This window comes from Folsomia candida, unplaced genomic scaffold, assembly GCF_002217175.1.
Source record: "Folsomia candida strain VU population unplaced genomic scaffold, ASM221717v1 Fcan01_Sc005, whole genome shotgun sequence".
Lineage (NCBI taxonomy): Eukaryota > Metazoa > Arthropoda > Collembola > Entomobryomorpha > Isotomidae > Folsomia > Folsomia candida.
In genome coordinates, this window is record NW_019091197.1 from 7079928 (window position 1) to 7100730 (window position 20803).

At 35.5% G+C, this 20803-nt stretch overlaps 2 protein-coding genes and 2 long non-coding RNA genes across 4 annotated transcripts; 1 reads left to right on the forward strand and 3 right to left on the reverse strand.

The window, feature by feature from the left end:
- Nucleotides 1–2220: 2220 nt before the first annotated feature.
- On the reverse strand, nucleotides 2221–2973 carry LOC118435752. Its single transcript, XR_004834989.1, has 2 exons — nucleotides 2900–2973; nucleotides 2221–2611 (listed from the first exon to the last, which is right to left on the reverse strand). It is a non-coding gene; the product is annotated as an uncharacterized LOC118435752 (long non-coding RNA).
- A 7407-nt stretch (nucleotides 2974–10380) lies between these two features.
- Nucleotides 10381–11892, forward strand: LOC118435852 (zinc finger BED domain-containing protein DAYSLEEPER-like). Its single transcript, XM_035852323.1, has 4 exons — nucleotides 10381–10519; nucleotides 10608–10716; nucleotides 10806–10887; nucleotides 10994–11892. The coding sequence occupies exons 1-4, from the start codon at nucleotides 10463–10465 to the stop codon at nucleotides 11457–11459; spliced, it is 714 nt and encodes a 237-aa protein (XP_035708216.1). The 5' UTR covers nucleotides 10381–10462; the 3' UTR covers nucleotides 11460–11892.
- Nucleotides 11893–12036: 144 nt separating this feature from the next.
- LOC110849906 (bestrophin-1) lies at nucleotides 12037–15213 on the reverse strand. The gene is made up of 4 exons (XM_022097380.2): nucleotides 14614–15213; nucleotides 12868–13238; nucleotides 12599–12777; nucleotides 12037–12499 (listed from the first exon to the last, which is right to left on the reverse strand). Exons 1-4 carry the CDS (start codon nucleotides 15054–15056, stop codon nucleotides 12128–12130), a joined length of 1365 nt encoding a protein of 454 aa, XP_021953072.1. The 5' UTR covers nucleotides 15057–15213; the 3' UTR covers nucleotides 12037–12127.
- A 1854-nt stretch (nucleotides 15214–17067) lies between these two features.
- LOC118435615 lies at nucleotides 17068–17393 on the reverse strand. Its single transcript, XR_004834921.1, has 2 exons — nucleotides 17291–17393; nucleotides 17068–17227 (listed from the first exon to the last, which is right to left on the reverse strand). It is a non-coding gene; the product is annotated as an uncharacterized LOC118435615 (long non-coding RNA).
- Between the last annotated feature and the right edge of the window lie 3410 nt (nucleotides 17394–20803).

Consider the following 20803-nt stretch of genomic DNA (forward strand, 5'->3'; position numbering starts at 1 on the left):
ATAAATGTATGCATGAGTGTGGATTCTGTAAATTTGTCATCACACATATTCGAGTTTGATGCCACATAATACTATGCATAAGCTACACCTCATGTAGTTAAAGTTTTCATTAAATACAAATAATTGTTTCCGCTAAAGCTACTCATTTTACCACATTATTTTCACCGCTTTTCTCAAATGTGGTTTTTTATGTTGAATGTAAGTAAAACTGAACGATTTCCATTTTTATTTAAGCACTAACAGCTACATTGGTCATACATAATGTATTTATATTATTCCATCGAGTTCGAAGGACGCAGAACGTGAGACATACAATAGCATGTTCCCTGGTAACAGGCTCCACCGGTGCTGCCATGTAAAAAACATGACCCGGAGCATCCAAAATCTCCTGCGACTTGACAACTCAATGGTAATGCGTCCACCTAAGTAAAATTTTAATTTACAGATAACAAAATTGATGGATTACTGCCAAATATTTGCGAATCCATTACCTTTAATGAAATTGTCGTGACAAGGATAAGGATTAGAATGTTGATGGGAACATAACTTGACTTCATTTTGAAATTAAATTTTCAGAGAGGACGGCGGTGATAGTATTTTTTGATTATCTTGGTCTGAAAGACAAGTTGATGGGATTAAACAAACATAAGTTTAAAGTTTGCTAATAGTTGACAATGTCAGCTACAGAATATTGGGTCATGTCAACTTGAAGCTGACGTTCAGGTTTTTAACCAAATTAAGGCTCAGATTGTTTGAAATTTTAGACAACAAAAAGTTCTTTTATAGAATAATGCCAGTAATCTAAATAATTATCTGTGAAAAATAATTACCTTTTCCTTGATGAAAGACGCGAGAAATTCTGATGTATGCTAGATTATAAATGACTGCGGACTGCATAACCTTTGCAATTCGTTTTCAAGTTATAATTGTATTTAATGAGGTCGTATTGTTCCAAAAGGTGTTTCCAACAAAAAACTGCCAGATATTTTATATGCGAATTATTATTCACGACATATTATATTACTTAGAATAGCATTTCTCGAAATGATCAGTCGAAAATCATTAATATTCAACTAAACCATAACCTACGATGAATACTTAATTCAATATGCGTCAATTTGTTTGCCGTATTGGCTCATAAAATGATAAACTTTTCGTTTAAATGTAAATTCACGACATTCACGAGGATTTTAGATTATGAAAAATTGGTTTACTACGAATTTCACAAATGAATATTTAATGATTGTCACATACTTGAATCTCGTTAAAAATTAGTCAGGTGATTTTGTAGTAACTCTGAAGTTCATAAAATCCTACACGAATTATAATTCGTGTAGGATTTTACTTGAATACATACTTACTTATTTAGTAAATATTTTAACTTACATAAAAGATTCACTATTTTTACATAAATATCGACTTTAAAATTCTCTTGTGCAAGTTTCTATTTTTCAAAGTCATGTGATATTTGAACCTTATTAGCTCACCCTGCGTAGCACGTGGGCTATTGAATTCCTCTTGTCCGTCTGTCTGTCCGTCTGTCTGTCTGTTCACGAGGGTTTTGCATCAATTGATGCTAATTAATTTGCCCCATGTGCAAATTTTAGCAAATTGGTAGCACCATTGGTCTCGAACAGTCGGTAACACAACATGGTGCCAAACAATTGAAAACATAGATACAAAACACACCAAACGTGCATAAGAACCGAAAAAAATAACTAGAATTTTTACTTCGAATTTGTCACGATTTTATCTCAAAATTATGGATGCATTTTCCGCGTTTATTTTCCACCATTGATGGAAAATTATATCACAATTATGTGTATCTTTTGTCCGCCCATTCTGTACCATTAATGCAAAATTATGCCAAAATTGAGTGTCTATTTTATCTGCCAATTCTGCTCCATTGGTGCAAAATTATGCTAAAATCATTATTACAGGGTGAGCTACTTCTACCGGTTACAACGGTTTATTATGATTATATTACTTATGAAAATATTTATCATCTCACTGAATTAAGTAATACCCAGATTTGAAACTATCCAACCAAAAATGCCCTTATGTATGAAATCATAAATAGGGTCGGCCTACATTAGTGTGATCGTGGCAAGCAAAAATTATGTTGTTTCAACCGTTGAAATTCAACGATTGCATTAAAATATGCTGTTAAATGGTAATATGCTTCCATTATTTATCTTCGCTTGGAAGCAGAAAAAATTGTTATTGATACTACAACGTTCTTTATTTCAAGGTTATACATAATTGAACCAGAATACTGCTTTATTGCGCAAGAAAATCTGGAAAGTGTCTACAGCATCGGCGCCGTTTCTTGTTAGGAAATCCGCACCTGTAAATGTTAGTCTCGTAGTAATCGCCTGGACATTTCGGCCACGGGTTGGAACACCCTGTCAAGTAGCAATGAGTTCTATCAGGGGCAGTGATGCCATCCGGGAATCCGGGTGTCATCCAATCGGGTAGTGCGAGGGCCTCTTCATGTATATTTACATTTTCTTCAGCGGGATTTCCCAGAACTATCCCAGTGCCCAAAATTATACTTATTGCCAACAAAATGCTTAAATTCATTTTGCCCCAAATTAAGGTAGTTGTGTTCCTGTTAAGATATAGTCGTGTAAAAATATTTTACTTGAGTTATGTACATTTAAGTATTTCTTAACAAATCGGTACGAACTGCTGTGCGATTTTACCGTGATACTTAAAAATTGCTTAATTAATCGTAATTATAATTTCTGTCAAATTCAAATTTCTTATCCCATCTTGTGAAAATATATACCATCGCGTAACAAATTTGAATTTGGCAGAAAACAATAATGACAATTATTTTGATTAATTCTAAAAAATTGTGAAATTATTATTTAATTATGAGATTACTATACGTTACCTATACTATCTTTTTCTAAATGGATTGTTAATCAAACTAAATTCTATACTGGATTGGGTCCGACTGCTGAGTACCTGAATTTTGTAATTTGCTTTTCATTTAGTACTCTATTTAATGAGGTCGAGTTATTCTTGCAGGTGTTTCTAAATAATTGCGAATTGTTATTTCAGACTTATTATATGATGGCGCAATAGTTCTCGGAAAATGATAATAATTAACATTTAACTTCTTCTGACGAAAACATATCCTATTATGGTTAATAATTATATCAATGCACGTCCATCTGCCTGCCGTATGGGTTCACATAATAGTAAACCTTTCGTTTCAAAGTAAGTTCAAAATCACAGACTTCACGTAATCAAACATTGGTTTTCTACGAATTTCATGAAAGGCAACACTAACTATGATTTACTCGATGATACATATTTTATTTGACATAGTACTGCTATATCAGGCAGTAGATAGGAAACAATGTGGATTTAGTAGTTAGAAATGTCTAGGGAATATGCTAAAGAAATAATTAGAATTTAAATCCGTTACATTTGTATAATTCAGACATAGGGAATTATAGCCAGTTCCAATAATCTCACCCCTGTTTCAAATTCTCGTCGAAGAATTCAAAAATATAGTATTAAAAAACAATATTTGCAAATAATTCCATCACAATTATTTATTACCCTTATAAATAATTTACACCCCACTATAGTGCTCGGACCGTTTCGTTTCGTTTCGGATTTCGAAGGAAACGGAAACGAAACGGAAACCCGAATTTTGGAAACGGAAACGAAACGGAAGAGTAATTTTGGAAACGGAAACGATCCGAAACGAAACGGAAACGAAACGGAAACGAAACGAGAAACGGTTTAAATTCCATAAATTTTTTTTGTCGAATTTAATTTAAAGTAGATTTCTAAGAGCTATTTATGCAAGGATTTCATCAAAACATGTCTTTCGCTTGTTTTGGCTGAATTATACACTCTTAACAAGATGGGGTGAAACGGGGAGCCCACATGACTTAACCAAATTGTGATAATATTTTACCCCACAGTGTAATAAATCTTCCCCACAATGTGTAAACTTAACACTAGATAGTGAGGATTTATTTAGTGGGGTAAAATATTATCACAATTTGGTTAAGTCATGTGGGCTCCCCCTTTCTCCCCATTTTGCTAAGAGTGTACTTCTTCCAGCAATTTTTCTGAATCATTTAATCAAGCTGAAAATTGGTACAGAGGTTGTTATGGAAGAATATGGAAGAATATGAATACAATTTTTTTTAAATCATTTGGAGGGTCCGGTGGGGGTGACCTCTACCGATTTATAAGCGTTGATTTTTAGAACTTGGTGTCAAGTATTGAAGACTAAGAATTGATGCTAAATGCAAAAATAGTAGTACACAATTTTTTGGGGAACTCCTGACAAATATGGGTTTACTAATCCTGGTTCGGGCTAAGCAAAGCTGTACTGATAGGTTTTTCTTTCTAGGTTATTTGAGGGAGAAAAATGTAAATTTTTAACCACAAATACCATTATAACTTTGTTGAAACTGAGCATTATGAAAAATCTCGTAACACGTGTTAAATTACTTACCTAAGGCTACATAATTATTGTCATTCACCAAAATCGGAGCTAGACCGCTGGCGTCATCGCATAGTAATTGCAAATCATTGAAATAGTTCTGAAATAATTCGGAAGAGCTACCCTTCCATATAGATTTACAATTAATATGTAATTTGCCTCCCCGGTGTAAAGTTTCAAGCCTCTAGGAGCTGTGTCTTTCAAATTTGCATGAAATTATTCTGGGAATATGTTCCACTATCATGACTGATAAGACCATAGTGCGACAAAACATTTGTTAAACAAATATTTCCAACATTACGCAGACATATTTTACATTAAATTCAAAAATTTCCATTTTAACCGTTTCCCGTTTCGTTTCCGTTTCGTTTCCGTTTCGTTTCCATGTTTGATCCGAAACGAAGCGGAACCGAAACGGTAAATGGCGTTTCCAAAATTTAGGAAACGAAACCGGAAACTAGTGTTTCTCACGGGTTCGGGTTTTTACTTCGGGTTTCGGGTTCGGGTCGGGTTCGGGTTCTGCTTCGGATACAAAAATTGGGAACCCGAAACTTTCGGGTTCGAGTTCGGGTGAGAAATATGTAGTCTGAAAATTTCGGGGTCGGGTCGGGTTCGGGTTCCAGTGAGGAACCCGAAACCCGAATCAGCCAGAATTTGCTGGGGCAAGGAGCGCAAATGTGACACAACGAGCGCAAATGTGAGAAAAACTTCAACCACATGTTTCTCCAAAGTTGTGTTGCTATACTGAAATAAATAATTGTAATTTCTTCTTGCTGTAATTCGTTAAATTACGATGGCTTCGTCAACCCAAAACGATTCACAGGAGCCACCCGCTATTGTAATCGATGACAGCGATCCGGAAAGTAATTCAAAGTCGGCCAGATCAAGTATTCGTGAACATTTTACTTTAATTCAAAAAGAAAATAAGTACATGTGCAATATCTGCAGGTAGTTAAATTATTGTATTGGACTTAACTTAACGAATTACAATGACGTTTCTGAATTAAATTTGTCTCCAATTATCCGAAAGCACAAAAATCTCGGTGGACGTCAAAACGGGATCGACGGGTAATTTGCACAAGCATTTCAAGAAGCATTCGGTTCTTCCTGGACAGGCCAAAATTGAATTCAGTTCTTCAAAGTCTTTAAAAGTGGTATGAACTTATTACTTAATGTTTATTAATTCTTATTAAGCGGCAAGAAATTTCAGCCTTTTTAAAATTTCACAGCAATTCACTCAGGAAGAGTTCGAGAAGCGCGTCATGTCATTCATTGTATTAAAGAATCAACCCTTTACCACAGCTGAAGAGGAGTCGTTTGGAAATATTTTCGAATTATTTTCCGAACGGCCTAAAATGATGAGCGACAGTACGGTAAAGAGGCGGATATTTTCGACGTATGATCAGGAAAAGGAAATCCTAAAATCGACACTCCAGGTTATAAAGTTTTAAAACGTTTATTTTTATTGATTCAACGATATGAAAATAACTATACATATGTTGTCAAACAGGGGGTTAAAGGAAAGATATCCTTTATTATTGACTGCTGGACGTCACAGAATCAAATTGCATTTCAAGGAGTGATCGCCCACTGGATTGATGAAGACTGGGAGTTTCAAGAACGTGTCATTGATCTCGATATTCTCAAGGGAAAGCATACTGGAAAGAATCTTGCTCAGTCATTTCTTAAATGCGTTAATGAATTTAACTTGGCCGATAAAATTATGGCAATTACCACAGATAATGCATCAAATTGTGACACATTTTTTAAAGAGCTGACTTCTTCACTGTGTTCACAGGTAAAATATATTCTTCATGTGTAACTGATTTTAAGCAACAAAATTTACTAAAAACACCTGCACTTAGGCCATTGAATTTCGCCCCCAGGATCAGCGCGTGCGATGTCTTGCTCATATTGTGAATCTGGCGTGTCAGGATGCCTTGACCGCTTTAAAATTAGTTGGCGATGATTCAAATGACGTCGTAGAGTTCGACGACATGGACCGTGAGGAGATGGATAGCGAAGAAATGAGTGGGCCGAATGGAGGAATATGTGAAAAGGTAATTCAGAATTATTAATAATTGCATGGAATCAAAATTAAAGGCAATCTTTACCCCACAGTTACGCAAAGGAATTATGAAAATTCGGGCTTCCTCACAGCGACGAGAATTGTTCAATAGGAAATGCGAATTTAGTGAAATACCATTCAACGAACTTGTAAGAGATGTTCCCACCAGGTGGAATTCAACATATTATATGTTGAAACGAGCCCTGATCATGAAATTAGTGAGTTTGACCTAATTTTATTTGGAAATTATGGACGTAAATTAAATAATAGGATCAAGTAGCCAATATTATTATTATTAAATTGCATTGGTTTAATAGATTTCCGTTTTTTTATAGATCATTTTGATATTAGATCGTAGATTTCAATATGTAAGATCATGAATGTGGGTACGATGTTTAAGCTGCTCAAAAGTGTTGGTAAAAATTTTGAAAATCGAAAATTTTACCACATAGATTTAGGCTTTAAAATAACGGGAGTAAATATTAGTTAGGTGTACTAAAAATCAACTCGTTTTTAAAATTTAGCAAAGCATGTTCAACCCAGATTATTTTTTGACCACCTCAAATTTGTGAGACGGACTCTTTAGAAACAACATTTGCAAAACTCGTCACACTTTTGTTGTTTCTCTAAATATCTCACATACGATAAGAAAATCTTCAATAAATCACCGATTTGAATATGTCATGCAAAAAAGGGATGCAAACATTTGCCAGTTTTTTGCCAATTTAAAAAATCTGCAAAATTTTCCAAATTGAAATTTGGAAAGATTTAGAATAAAATTTGGCAAAGTCCGACGAACTTATAAAGTTTAACACTTTTATGCACTGTAGAAACGTTTCGTAAAACTAGAAATTCATGTTGTTGGAAAAAATCTGCAATGTATCAAACAGTTATGAAAAATTTCTCAATTTGATCTGTTTTCATGAAAATTTCATTACAAATTTCATTGTTTCAAAAATGTCACAATTTTTTTTGCAATAGAAACATTTTTATTTTTTCACTTTAAATTTGTTTATAATTTTTATAAAGTTGTAGATTTTTACAATTTGGAAAAAAATTGTCAAATGTTTGCATCCCTTTTTTACATTTTTAGCTCGCCATTGTAGGTCGGTGAATTTGTAAAATTCAGATGGAAATTCAGATACATTTTTGAAGATAAAAAATACAAATACACTCCGTTGTATTTTAGAAATACTAATATGGATTTACCAGATCTGGGCAAATTACTCAAAAAACCTTACTACAATTACATATATGTAGTTGTAGTACGTTTTTTGTAAGTGCATGTATGTCAATGACAAATCTTGTAATTGCAATTTATCTTGATAATTTGACGACTCCTCAATTGCTTTGACAGCTTTGCAACAAATTATAATTACAAATCGCATTTTGGGGATCAATGTACAATGTATTCTATAATTGAATTACAAACCACAATTTGTAATTTTGAATTAATAAGTTGGTTTCGGAATATACTAATCTAAATCACGTCAAGCGAAAATCACTTTTAGCCTTCAGTGGTGTTATAATTTCGGACGTCTTTTTATCACATTCAAAAAGTGTTCTAATTTTAAACATACAAATTGAATGTTATGAAAATTGGCAAGATAAAAATCTAGAGCGTGAGTACCTTGTGTTTGGAAAGTATTTAAGTGAAATACATTGTTATAAAATAAAAAATACAAGCGTCAGACTCAATTAGTTTGTAATTCAATACAAAATAAAAAATAAGCATTTGGTGTTCTCAAAATACGATTGTACTTAAAATGCATGTATTTTGATCATTCCGGGTAGAAATAAATTTTCATGTTTTGCCGATAATTTCTTTTAAATACTCGGCATTTATAATAAAATTGGGAACACAAACTGTGATCTACGCCGCATTAGAAAAGTGCGTTAAAAAAACTGCCTCCATAATTCTCAATTCTGACCTTGCCATCTCAATTGGTGGGTAGTCCGGTCATTTGCAACTAGTTGGATATGTTAGTTTTTTTAAATAACACGACTTTCAAAATAATGGACAAATCCTCAAGAATTTTAAACTAAGTTTGTTTTTAATTTGTTCGAAGGGTTTTTATGGAATATGAATACATTGCTGGCAGGGAAAAGTGCTTCAAAATCCAAACTATGAGGACAAAAATAAAAATCAGGGCCATTTTGAGAATAATATTAATTCTAATTGAAAATCAGTGGAATATTTGAAGCTTAGGAATTACAAATTCGAGTAAATGGAGTTGACGCCGAGATTAGGAGTAAAATTAGATTAATAAGATCAAATTGCTGGGGTTAAAGATTATAATTAGTTAATGTCAATCTTAATCTCCACCCTGTTTGTCAAAATTCCCCAGCTATGTAATAAGCAATTAGAATATTTATTTGTTTAATAGCCTTTGGAGAACACACTTAGGAATGAGGGGAAACTTAAACAGTTCATACTAACTGATGCCGAGTGGATGCATGTTGAAGAGGTTGTGGAATTCTTGAAGGTAACTTTATTTATGCCAAATCTTGTTTAAATTGTAAAATTTTATACACTGTTAAAATTTAGCCGTTCCAGAAAATGACAGTGTCTATCTCTCGTGGGAGTTTACCAAGTAAAGAACGTCCGGGAATGAATGGGAATGGTCTGAAAATGTGGTCATAAAATCACAATGAGTTATCGGAATTTTAAACTTTTTGCATATGTATAATACCAAATACGTACCTACATAATTTAATTAATAGCTAAGGCCGCCACACCCCCGTTGGCGACTAGTTCGATTTTCTTGCGAAGATTTTTCATTAAATTTTTTCCCGAAGTTTTTGCCACTTCCGAGGTGATTTTCTTCCATCGTCCTTTGAATTTTCGAAAGGTGTCAGGCACATCTTGAAGCCGGGAGTATACTGACTTAGAACGTGCCCAGAATTTTTCGATTGGGCGGAGTTGGGGTACATTAGGTGGGTTGATATCTTTTGGTACGAAATCAATATTTTTCTTTCTGAGGTACTCGGTCACTTTCTTTGCATAGTGACAAGTGGCGAGGTCAGGCCAAAACAAAACTTTATCATTTTTGTGAAACCTATTAATAAATGCTTCCAATCCAGCCTTGACGCAATTTTTCAGATAAATATCTTGATTGATATTCCCTTCGAGAACTACCGGGTCTGATACATGTCCGTGACTGGAGATGCATTGCCAAATGCAATATTTCTTTGGAAATTTGTCTTTTTTTCGTACTTTTTCTTCATAAGCCACTTCAGAGGGATCCGAGCTATGAAAAAAATGACGCCCTGGAAGATTTGAAGGGTCAACCGGAACATACGTTTCGTCATCCAGGATCACTACTTTTCCACGCATTTTCTTCAACAATTTTTGACAGCAATCCTTGATCCGACTTTCTTGTACGGGCTTGTAATTTGGTGCAGGTTTTTTGGTCCTTGCTTTGATTCCTAATTTATGGACCTTAATTTCCCCCAAGTAGCTTTTGGAAATTTTGACTTTCCTGGCAGCTACAGCTACTGACGTTGATGGCTTGGTTTTGAAAATTTTTTCAATTCTATTTTTCACTCGAGTGATCGCTAGCTTCGCCGGACGACCAGCTGGCTTCTTGAATTGCACATTTTCGGAATCCTTGAACTTTTTTATGTAGGAATACACATTTGAACTTGGAATTCCTTCCTGCTTAAAAAAGTTCCAGGTCACCTTGGAGTCTCGGTTGGCTGTCGTGTTGTAGAACTCCATCACTCGTTTTGCTAACAGCTCCCTTTCAAACAAGCTTCTTCTACCCTTATCCATTTTTGAAATTTAAGAGTGATATACCAAATTGACCCTAATGAAGTGGGCTTTCAGAAATTTAAATTATTATAGTTCGCGGGTTTATTGATTTGTCAATATACTCGCTAGAGCGCGCATTCCCATTCATTCCCGGACGTTCTTTATGTCACTCTCCGCAATGGTATACATGGAATTGTACACTCATCTGGAAAGCTATTCGGTAATTTAAAATTTGTATAACGTCCTTTACAATTCAATTCATATATCCTAAATTGCCTAAATACTATAATTTTGATTTACATATTTAGATTGAGAAAGGTCATTCTGAAATTGTTGTGAAAGCGGCCATAAATGCGTGTGATAAGCTTAACAAGTACTACCCAACGTCTGATGGACTGGTATATGTCGTTGGTTTAAGTAAGAAAATTTAGTAAAGAAATAATCCGACTTTAGAAAAAAAAATTACAAATTTGGAATAATTTATTTTTGTGTTTACTCATACTAAGTATTGGATCCAAGAAGTAAACTCACGTGGTACTCCTGCAATCCGACATATTTTTCAATTGAACTTGTCAAAGAATACAGAGGGTAAACCACGTACTAAATAGTGGTTGTAATATTACTACTGTTTCCAATATTTTTTAAGAGTGTCATATACTTACTTGTATATAAATATATCTACTTATTTCTTTAGTGTCATCACAAAATATTGGAACGACCGATATAAACCAGCTAATTCCACTCCGGAGCAAAACGAAGCTGACCAAACTTCTGAAGATGATCTTTTTACCTCTCAAATGAAACGGGCAAGGTTTGACGCCCGAGATGAGCTGCAAATATATTTATCAGCAAGCGTTATTAGTCCCGGGTCACCGTCCATGAAAAGCGGTCCGCTTGGCTGGCGGAAAGCACACGAAAACGTGTACCCAAATTTAAGCAAAATGGCGAAGGACTTCTTGAGTGCTTCAGGAACGGGAGTACCAGTGGAACGATTCTTTTCAGGCGGGACAGATTTGGTGACTCCAAAACGGCAAAGACTGAATGCGGAAACAATCCGCAAAACAATGTGCATAAAGGGATGGATGCGTAGCCGAAACAATAAATTTAAGGAATACGCATCTGTTGCTATTAAAGGAAAAATGGGGGGCGGGAGTGACTAAACCGACATATATTTCATTGAGAATTTAAAGCTTTAAATAAAAATATTGGCTTTATAATATTTCTGGGAAGAATAGTATATTTTTAAATATATAATTTGCTCAGCATCAAACTTATCTCTTAATTTTGCATATTTAACTTGTAGATCATTTACAGTAACTATAATTTGTAGCCAAAAAAAGTAGCACAGCACTTAAAATCAAAATAATTTCGGGTTTTTCGGGTTCGGGTTTCGGATTTGATCTGCCAGAAGGGGTTCGGGTTCGGGTCCGTGCAAACGGGTTTCGGGTTCTCCGGGTTCGGGTTGGCTTTGGGTTTCGGATCAGAAGTACCGGGTTTGGGTTCGGGTTTCGGATTTGCAAGAACCCGACCCGTGAGAACCACTACCGGAAACGAAACGGAAACGCGTTTCGTTTCCGTTTCTAATCCGAAACGGTCCGAGCACTACCCCACTAGATTAGGCTGATACATAAGTAGTTTGCCCAAAATTAAATTAACAGATACAAGAAAAATTTACACTGGTAAAAACTTACGATATTTTATAAAAATCTACAAAAACTTTTTTATCCAAAATGAATGCACCGGTTACATATTATTTATTAAAGTCATTATCATGTATTCAAAGACCGTCATCTCCCATATTTATTTAACAGTTAATACAATAAGAAAATTAAGCCTTTTCATTCACAATCTTTACCTCATCCTCGCTATCTTCCAAACCTGCCGTGGCCTCATCATATTCCTTCATTGCGTCAGATTTGTCCGCCAACAAGCTTTTCTCGGCCGCTTTGGCACCGCCCCGTTTAAATTTGATGTTAGTTTTTGCAATCGTCGCAATATTAATTAGAGATGGCGCCACCACGATTTCCTTCCCTTTCGGCGAGACTTTAATCTCCGCTGTGGATGTCGCCGGTGGATCCGTGTGGGACTTCATGGAGGCGACCGTGTGCGGCATTTCTGGCGGAATTATCTCCTCCCAGTAGGGATCCTTCCGTAAAATGGGAGATTTATAGTGAATCTTATCCACAATTGTGTACGCAACCTGGAATGTGGATTTAAATTTTCACAAGTGTATTGAATTTGGCGCATTCTAAAAAATTCCTAAATATCTTAGGTATACATTTTTTGTATCCGTTCTTACCTGCAAATGACGATCGACCATCCAGTTCAGTTCGAAATCATAATCCCCATCTCCAAAGGGGTTGACCAAACTCTCAGCCACTTTCAACCATCCGATGTAAAATAGAAATTGCAGAATTGTAAAGATTGGTAGGATCAAGTCCAATTCTTCCACTCCGTATTTCCCAGCAGTTTTGGGAACTAAAATACATACGAGTCAATCCACAACTTCTAAACCCTAGGAGTGCACTTTGTTCCTTTTCAATAATTTATGCTACAATACACACTGACCTGTCCTCCCATCCGAATCACTCCCCGGCTTCACCTGCATCCACTGTCTTCCCATCAGGCAAGACAAAAAGTACGAGTAGACTGCCAGTGTGACCACTTGGGCATAAACTAGGGGCACCCTTATTCTATCGAACGAAAGTAGGAGATTGCAGTTGTCCTTTATCTTGTGTATCTCGTCAGTCAGACTTTTCACGAAGGTGTCGCTAACAATCTTTCCGTCCGCACGTGCCTGCGCGACTAAACTTGTCGCCCACACGAGGGGGATCCAGTGCGTTTGATATTTAGGAATTCCGGCAATAATGTCCTCCAGATCGTGCTTCTCAGCCTCAAGGAGGAGACCGGCGGCAACGAGGTGGTCTAAGGTCGGAAATCTGTGAAAAAATTACGTGTGTTCATTACCACCAGCCTGCTAAACAGTCATGATCCATTAACTTCAATATAAACGTTGCACATGAGATTAGATCATCAGATGATGTAATGGCCCGAGATGCGAATGACTTTTCATAACTTGATATGAGATTTTAAATATTTGAGACGGTAAGTCGAATGGGATAATGTAAGATGAGATTAATAACTCATAAAATGTATGGGAAAGCCGAGATGAGATCCTATCTTAATAAAGTGCGGCAAAGCACGATACATAAGTAGCGCAATAATGCTGAAAATGCTGAGAATACTGAGAATTAATTTGCGCTATAAAGCTCAAATTAATTTAATTAATCAATTAAAGTAATTAATTAATTGATTGACTGATTGATTAATTAATTGATTAATGATTAATTAATTAATTAATTAATTGACTGATTGATTAATTAATTGAGTAATGATTGATTAATTAATTAATTGACCACATGCTCTATACTGCGACATGTCGACAACACAGAAAAACATGTTTTGCCTAAATTTCATGCATATTGACCGTAGAATGCCGAAATTAGGGCATGGCGACAAAATTTGTCGTCGAAACCTTAGTCTCCATATTGCGACATGACGACAACACCGAAAAACATGTTTTCCCCAAATTTCATGCATATCGACCGCAGAATGCCGAAATTAGGGCATGGCGACAAAATTTGTCGTCGAAACCCTAGTCGCCATATTGCGACATGTCGACAACACCAAAAAACATGTTTTGCCCAAATTTCATGCAAATCGACCGAAAAATGGCTAAATTAGGCCATGGAGACGTTTTTCGACATGATGTCTACAAGGTAACCACACCCCCTTGATAGGGTGTCACCCCACCCCCGTGATGAACATGTGTTCAAAATTTCAGGTCGCTACGGCAAACCGTTCTCGAGTTTTAGTGTTGACGGACGGACAGACAGACAGACAGACAGACTAACTAACCGATCGCATAAAGTAGCTTGCGCTACTTAATTAGTACATTATATTTAAACCGTGGCAAATAATGGGACTCTGCCTATCTCATCTCAATTTATTGGCAACCCTAATTTAGGGTCCGTAAACCAGATTGCAATACACAGTCATGCTCAAAATTATTACTAATTGTTGAGACAGTGTGTTAGAATTCAGTCACTTCAAAACTGATATCACATACCGGAATAAGTTAATTTTGCAATTTTAATATTCATAACTTATGAATTTTAAGTAGGGTTCCGTAAATATGAAGAAAAGAACATTCGACCAAAACAACGGTGAAAATAAAATTATCTTTAATTTTTTCAAAGATAAGGCATTACTAACCACGTCCAATTTATAGCATGCACCAAATAAAGGACTTACCTTCTCTTCGCCTGTCTGCTTATCAACGTAAAACACTGTGTAATCGAGAGACAAACATATCTCACTATTGTCCTCCTAAGCAACCGCTCCTCCTCCTCTATCCCTTTAATCGAGGTATTCACCCACATAGCGACGGTGTCAATCCACGGGATCAACTTGTACTGTGCCCACCACCTCCCAATCACGAGCGAAACGTAGAATCCCAACACAAAACTAACCGGAATCAGGGTCCCGTATTTTTCACAGTATGTCGAAACTTTCTCAAAAGTCCTCTTTTGTTCAGAATTCAGTAGAAACCGGTAAATCCCACTTATTCCGTAGTAAAGAGTTAGAAATACGAGTAAATCTGGCCAAACTAGCTTAAAAATTGAACCCTTCCATCGCAGGAGGAGGGGTCGGATGGCGGCCCCAAATTTACTATCGACAGTATAAGACACTGTCATCTTGAGATTATTATTTCCAATTTATGCCTGAATCGATACAAAATATTTGCTTTGTAAACAGAGATTTAGTGGAGTGGAGAACAGGTGTTTGTTTTTACTCCACAAAATGCACCAGCCAAGTTCAGTAAAGAGTTGAAGGTTATACGACCACATACATACGCACCTAATAAACATCCGTATATTTTATGCAATGCAGGATTAGAATTGACTTCGTAAATCTGTCTTGAGAATTACATCATAATCCTGCTTGGAATCACAGATTTCTACTTATTGCGGTGGTGGTGATGATCTCATGAGGATTAACATAATGCATGTCTCGATTGGAATAAGGTAGACAAGTTTTTATTCGTTTGGTACGTATCTACAATGACTGGAATAAGCAATATGTGGGTGAGATGCATTAGTCTGGGACTCTTGGTGGTGAAATTTGTTACAACTAAAGACTGCTTCAGTGGGATTATGTACGATATTTTGTATCATAATATCAAAACCGAGCTGCTTGATTTTGATATTGAATTACTTTCCGGAGGGGGTACAAGAAAATACATATTTTGCCATCTCCAAAACCATGATGATTTATTTAGTAGAATTAATTACCTATGGTACCTTGCCTCACCAGAGTAAAATACATTTGGATTTTAACTTTGGCTTCGTTTCGATTAGCTTAGACTTTATATATTTTTATTAAGTAGCGCAAGCTACTTTATGCGATCGGTTAGTTAGTCTGTCCGTCTGTCCGTCAACACTAAAACTCGAGAACGGTTAGTCGCAGCGACCTGAAATTTTTAACACATGTTTTTAACGGGGGTGGAGTGACACCCTATTAAGGGGGTGTGGCCACTTTGTCGACATCATGTCGAAAAACGTCGCCATGGCCTAATTTAGCCATTTTTCGGTCGATTTGCATGAAACTTGGGCAAAACATGTTTTTTGGTGTTGTCGACATGTCGCAACATGGCGATTAAGGTTTCGAAACTTTTTTGACATGCTTTGTCGCCATGGCCTAATTTAGCCATTTTTTGGGCGATTTGCATGAAATTTGGGCAAAACATGTTTTTTGGTGTTGTCGACATGTCGCAATATGGCGATTAAGGTTTCGAAACTTTTTCGACATGCTTTGTCGCCATGGCCTAATTTGGCCATTTTTTGGGCGATTTGCATTAAATTTGGGAAAACATGTTTTTTGGTGTTGGCGACATGTCGTAATATGGCGATTAAGGTTTCGACGACAAATTTTGTCGGCATGCCCTAATCTCGGCATTTTGCGGTCAATATGCATGAAATTTAGGCAAAACATGTTTTTCTGTGTTGTCGACATGTCGCAGTATAGAGCATGTGGTCAATTAAATTTAATTGATGAATTAATTTAATTAATTAATTAAATTAATTTGAGCTTTATAGCGCAAATTAATTAAATTAATTCGAGCTTTATAACGCAAATTAATTCTCAGCATTCTCAGCATTATTGCGCTACTTATGCATCGTGCTTTGCCGCACTTTATTTTTTCGTACATCTGAAAAAGCTTGCTTCACTTTTGATAAGGTCGTTCCGTATTTGATGATTTGCTAAGCATTATGAGTAATTTTATTAATGCAAGAATTTATTAAATTTTAAGATTATAGATATTTCTAATTTGTAATTGTAAGCTTTGCAACTCAGCGGCGATTTAAATTTTTAACTCAATTTCAAACGGTAACCTCCTTCAGGGTCCACATACTCCTCTCCGAACATTGGTCAACCTTTAACCAACTTCCAAACCCATCTGCCAATTTTTGTAAACATTTCTCCCCGTGGCTCATAATTTGACAGTTGTTTTTACTCTTGTCACATTTTAGTCTCCACTGTTGCCCGACCTCAGAGGAACAATCATCCATTACGACAGGTGTATCTGGATCTTCTGTGGTTTGAATGCATAATTGCCGTTCGCTATGGTAGGCTTGGATTCTGATGTACTGCTTATCTACTTTTTGTAATGACCATACTTCTCTCCTTGGCCCAGTCCCGCATGTGTTAATTCTAATCAACGGATGGGCATTTGGACTTGGGGGCAAGAAGAGGCAGTGTTGCTTTTCTCCGGTTGTTAGGGTCAGCACAGTTTCTGCGACGACAGAATGATGAAAATTCAGGATCAACAGGAACGAGAAAGAAGTTAACTTCATCGTGATAAAATCTGTGAATTAATTGGGTTGATTAGAAAATTGTTTACTAAATGAAATAAACTATGTACAGCTACCCCAGTCCTTTAAACTAGAGGTTTCAGTTTCACTATGGAAAAGGTAAAGATGAATTAGTTTTTATTTCTAAATCAACCGAGTTGCAATGGGGAGAGAACCAGATCAAAGTCTGGTGAGCATTTATACAGTTATTAAATAGTTGCACATTAATTATTCGAACTTTCACCAATTATCATATTAACATCTTCTTAATCAATTATGGACAGCATTTATGATACCATTGTTTTGCCAACTTGCTATAATATGCGAATGCATTTAATATTTAAATGGTGTTTCTGGTCACTTAATGGGCTGGTTTGATTACGAGAAAATGAGGCGTCGAGTATAATATCGAATAAAATTGAACAAACTATAGATTTGGATTTGGGGAACTCCATTCACCATAATAATTCTGCTGTGACCTAAAATATTTGCATGCTATTTTCTGAAATGCAATCTATATGGATATATACTGTAATTCCGAATTACTAATTCATGACCAGTTTTGTGAATGCATGAATGTCTAAATAATTTACATACGTTTCTCTAGAAATTAGAATCTAAATCAATCGTTTATTCATTCTATTTTTTCTACTTAAAGCACAAATGTCTGGGCAACGTGAGGCATTTTGTGCTATATGTGGAACAGATAGTATGTTGTCACTCAGATTCAACGTTAATTTTTTTTCTCGTGTGGGAAACCCTTAATAGCTATGAAGATGTCGAAAAAAGCGTTCGAATTGTCTTCAAAGTCTAGGATAGGGTTACGTATACCGTTTTCAGAAATTTCATAACGTTTTTGGAATATCAACGAAAACGTGTTTTTAGGACAAAAACACTAAATGTGACCGTGAACGAATTGGTGGTATTTTAGAGTATTAAGTTAAATTGCAATTATGTTCACAATTGATTTATCTACAATCTAAATAGTCAATTTTTCGAATTAAGACTATCTTAACGCGGGAAACTTCAAAATAAGTTAGGTTAGTTGATTTTCGGGTCGCCCAACCTGCACTGAACAATTATATTCAGAAATTCATTTTTTTGAGATAATCTCATTTGAATCATAATCCTGAGGGTTGTGCGGAGTGCCCTCTTCAGAACCATGTTTTTGAAATAAGGCTTCCTTGAGGCGGCAAAATCGAATCTTTGAAAAGATTGGAATTTGATCTCCTAACTTCTAACCGCAGCTACAGCCAAACCATTATATTTTTTGACTAAATCAAGGCTGACTTTTATTCGTGAATGTCTAACTTAAATTTCATCCGTGTATTACTTTTTTGAAATTTACCTGCTTTTTTAGTTATGGCGGTATATCTCAAATTCGAGTATTGATGCACATAATCATGTGTATAATGATATTTGATGTTAAAAAATAGAGTTTTTCGCGGTTTTGCCGCACAGGTTGTTACGATATGGCCTCAGCCCTCATCGCTACATAATGGTTATACGCTTGGAACATGGAAATTAGAATCTAACAAGATTATGAAATTTAGCAATGGGTAATGTTAATTCTAGATTTTACATAGATTACGAAAGAATGAGTTTTTACTTTTTAAAGTTGTGAATATTCCCGCAATGACGAACTATTTAAATCAGAGTGATACAGGATGCTTTTCCCACAGAAATAACAATCGTGTTCCATTCCGTAAATGTCATGCCGTCGGATATGTTTCATCTAGTTTGCTTGCCGTGTGCAAAATTTGTTTGATTTGACAATATGCTGGCAGTATCTGGAATTTCCGGTATTTAAAGTTTGCAGGCAGTAAAGGACAGGTAAACCGATTTAGCTAACATGGGACACTATTAGCATGGGTGGAGAGTCCAGGGAACCCACAATGTTTTTTAGAATCTACTAGGACCCTAGATGAAGGATCCATTCATATTTCCGTGTAAAACTCATATTTGACGCCGTGGCGTGGCGCCACATTCGCCAAATTTGAATGTTTTTAATTTTAAAACCGCCTTAAATTTTGAAATCCTGGAGGGATTTTCAAAATTTTTGGACAAAATCATGGCCATGAGTCGAACTTTCGAATTCTATGAAATTTTTGAAAAGATTAATTGTTTCAATTTTTTCGAAAATTTTGAGATTTTTTTAGGGATTGGATTCGTCGACAAGATCGTCAAAATAACTCGAAAAATAAAATTTTTTAATGTTTCATTTTTTCTTCAAATTTTGACCTTTGTGATCATTTTAAGCCCAACATTTTGAAAATCCCACGGAAATTGCAAAAGTTATGGAGGTTTGAAATTGGTCGAAAACGCAGATTTTGAAGTTTGGCGCCACGCCATGGCGTCAAATATGAGTTTTACACGGAAATAAGAATGGATCCTTCATCTAGGGTCCTAGTAGATTCTATAAAACATAGTGGGTTCCCTGGACTCTCCACCCATGCTAATAGTATACCTGGTAAGACTTCTCCTTATGGACCAACTAGACAAGTAATTTGATTTATTTTAGATTACCAAAATTTATTTAACTTACTTTTATACGCCTTCCCACATCCTTAAAATCTGCACGCAAACGATTACTTTTCGCCACGGAATGGAGATTGATTGCTGAAGAAAGTCATAGGACAAAATTGAGACGGAGAGATTTCTCGATTCTTATGGTACGTGTCCTGAAACAATAAAATAAATCGGATCGGCTTATTTAAGTAATTGCCGATGAATGTATTCGATTAGTTGCCTGATGTATTTTCCGGAAATACTGACATGCTAAACTCATACACATATTGGACATTTGAATGCCTTCTCTGTTGTATGAGAAGATGTTTTTTAATCTTATTTTTTTTATATTTTCTACAAATTTTCTTAAATTCATAATTTTTTTCAAGAAATCTAATCCGACAGTATTTGTAGAAAAATGATCGACAACTGAAAGATTTTATAATTTTAATTATTGTTTTTGAAAAAAATTGACTGAATTGAAAAAGATGGAATTTGTAAAAAACAAATTTGTTGAAAATATTTATAAAAAAATCATGAAATTTTTGTCAGCGCCTAAAAAATCTGGCCGACAATTTTTCTCGGCGTCAATTTGTTTATAGGCTTATAGAAAAGATATTTATAGGCGCCAGCGGCACGCCGGCGTAACATCGGATGCTCTGAGCTCTGCTCTATACATTAGTGCTCGGACCGTTTCGGATTAGAAACGGAAACGAAACGGAAACGAAACGGGAAACGGTTAAAATGAAAATTGTAGAATTTGCTGTAAAAGTTTGTACGTGTAATTCTAGAATTAACTTTTTTAACAATTTTTGGATTCATTATGGCCTTAATTCATACGTCATAATTTTAAGATATAAAGTATATGTCCATGGTTGCACTATCTGCCTAATAATTATCGACAACATAATCGTTCTCATAATACGAAATACTTTTGAAGAGATAAAATACTGTTTAATAATATTATGTATTAATTGAATCCAAGTAGCGTTATGAATGAATATTGCTACAAACAAATTCAACTTTTAATTTTATTCGGAAAATTAAAGTTTTGGCGAGCAGCTGACGGACTCTCGCTAATG

Bases quoted from the DNA above. Each gene is read 5' to 3' on its own strand.
- LOC118435852 (XM_035852323.1), top strand. From the start codon at position 10,463: ATGTCACTCTCCGCAATGGTATACATGGAATTGTACACTCATCTGGAA. The intron at 10,520-10,607 runs GTAATTTAAAAT...TTACATATTTAG, and splicing joins CTCATCTGGAAAGCTATTCG to ATTGAGAAAGGTCATTCTGA. The intron at 10,717-10,805 runs GTAAGAAAATTT...ACTCATACTAAG, and splicing joins GGTATATGTCGTTGGTTTAA to TATTGGATCCAAGAAGTAAA.
- LOC110849906 (XM_022097380.2), bottom strand. From the start codon at position 15,056: ATGACAGTGTCTTATACTGTCGATAGTAAATTTGGGGCCGCCATCCGA. The intron at 13,239-14,613 runs GTAAGTCCTTTA...ATTTTTTCACAG, and splicing joins AGCAGACAGGCGAAGAGAAG to ATTTCCGACCTTAGACCACC. The intron at 12,500-12,598 runs GTAAGAACGGAT...TCCACATTCCAG, and splicing joins TGGTCGATCGTCATTTGCAG to GTTGCGTACACAATTGTGGA.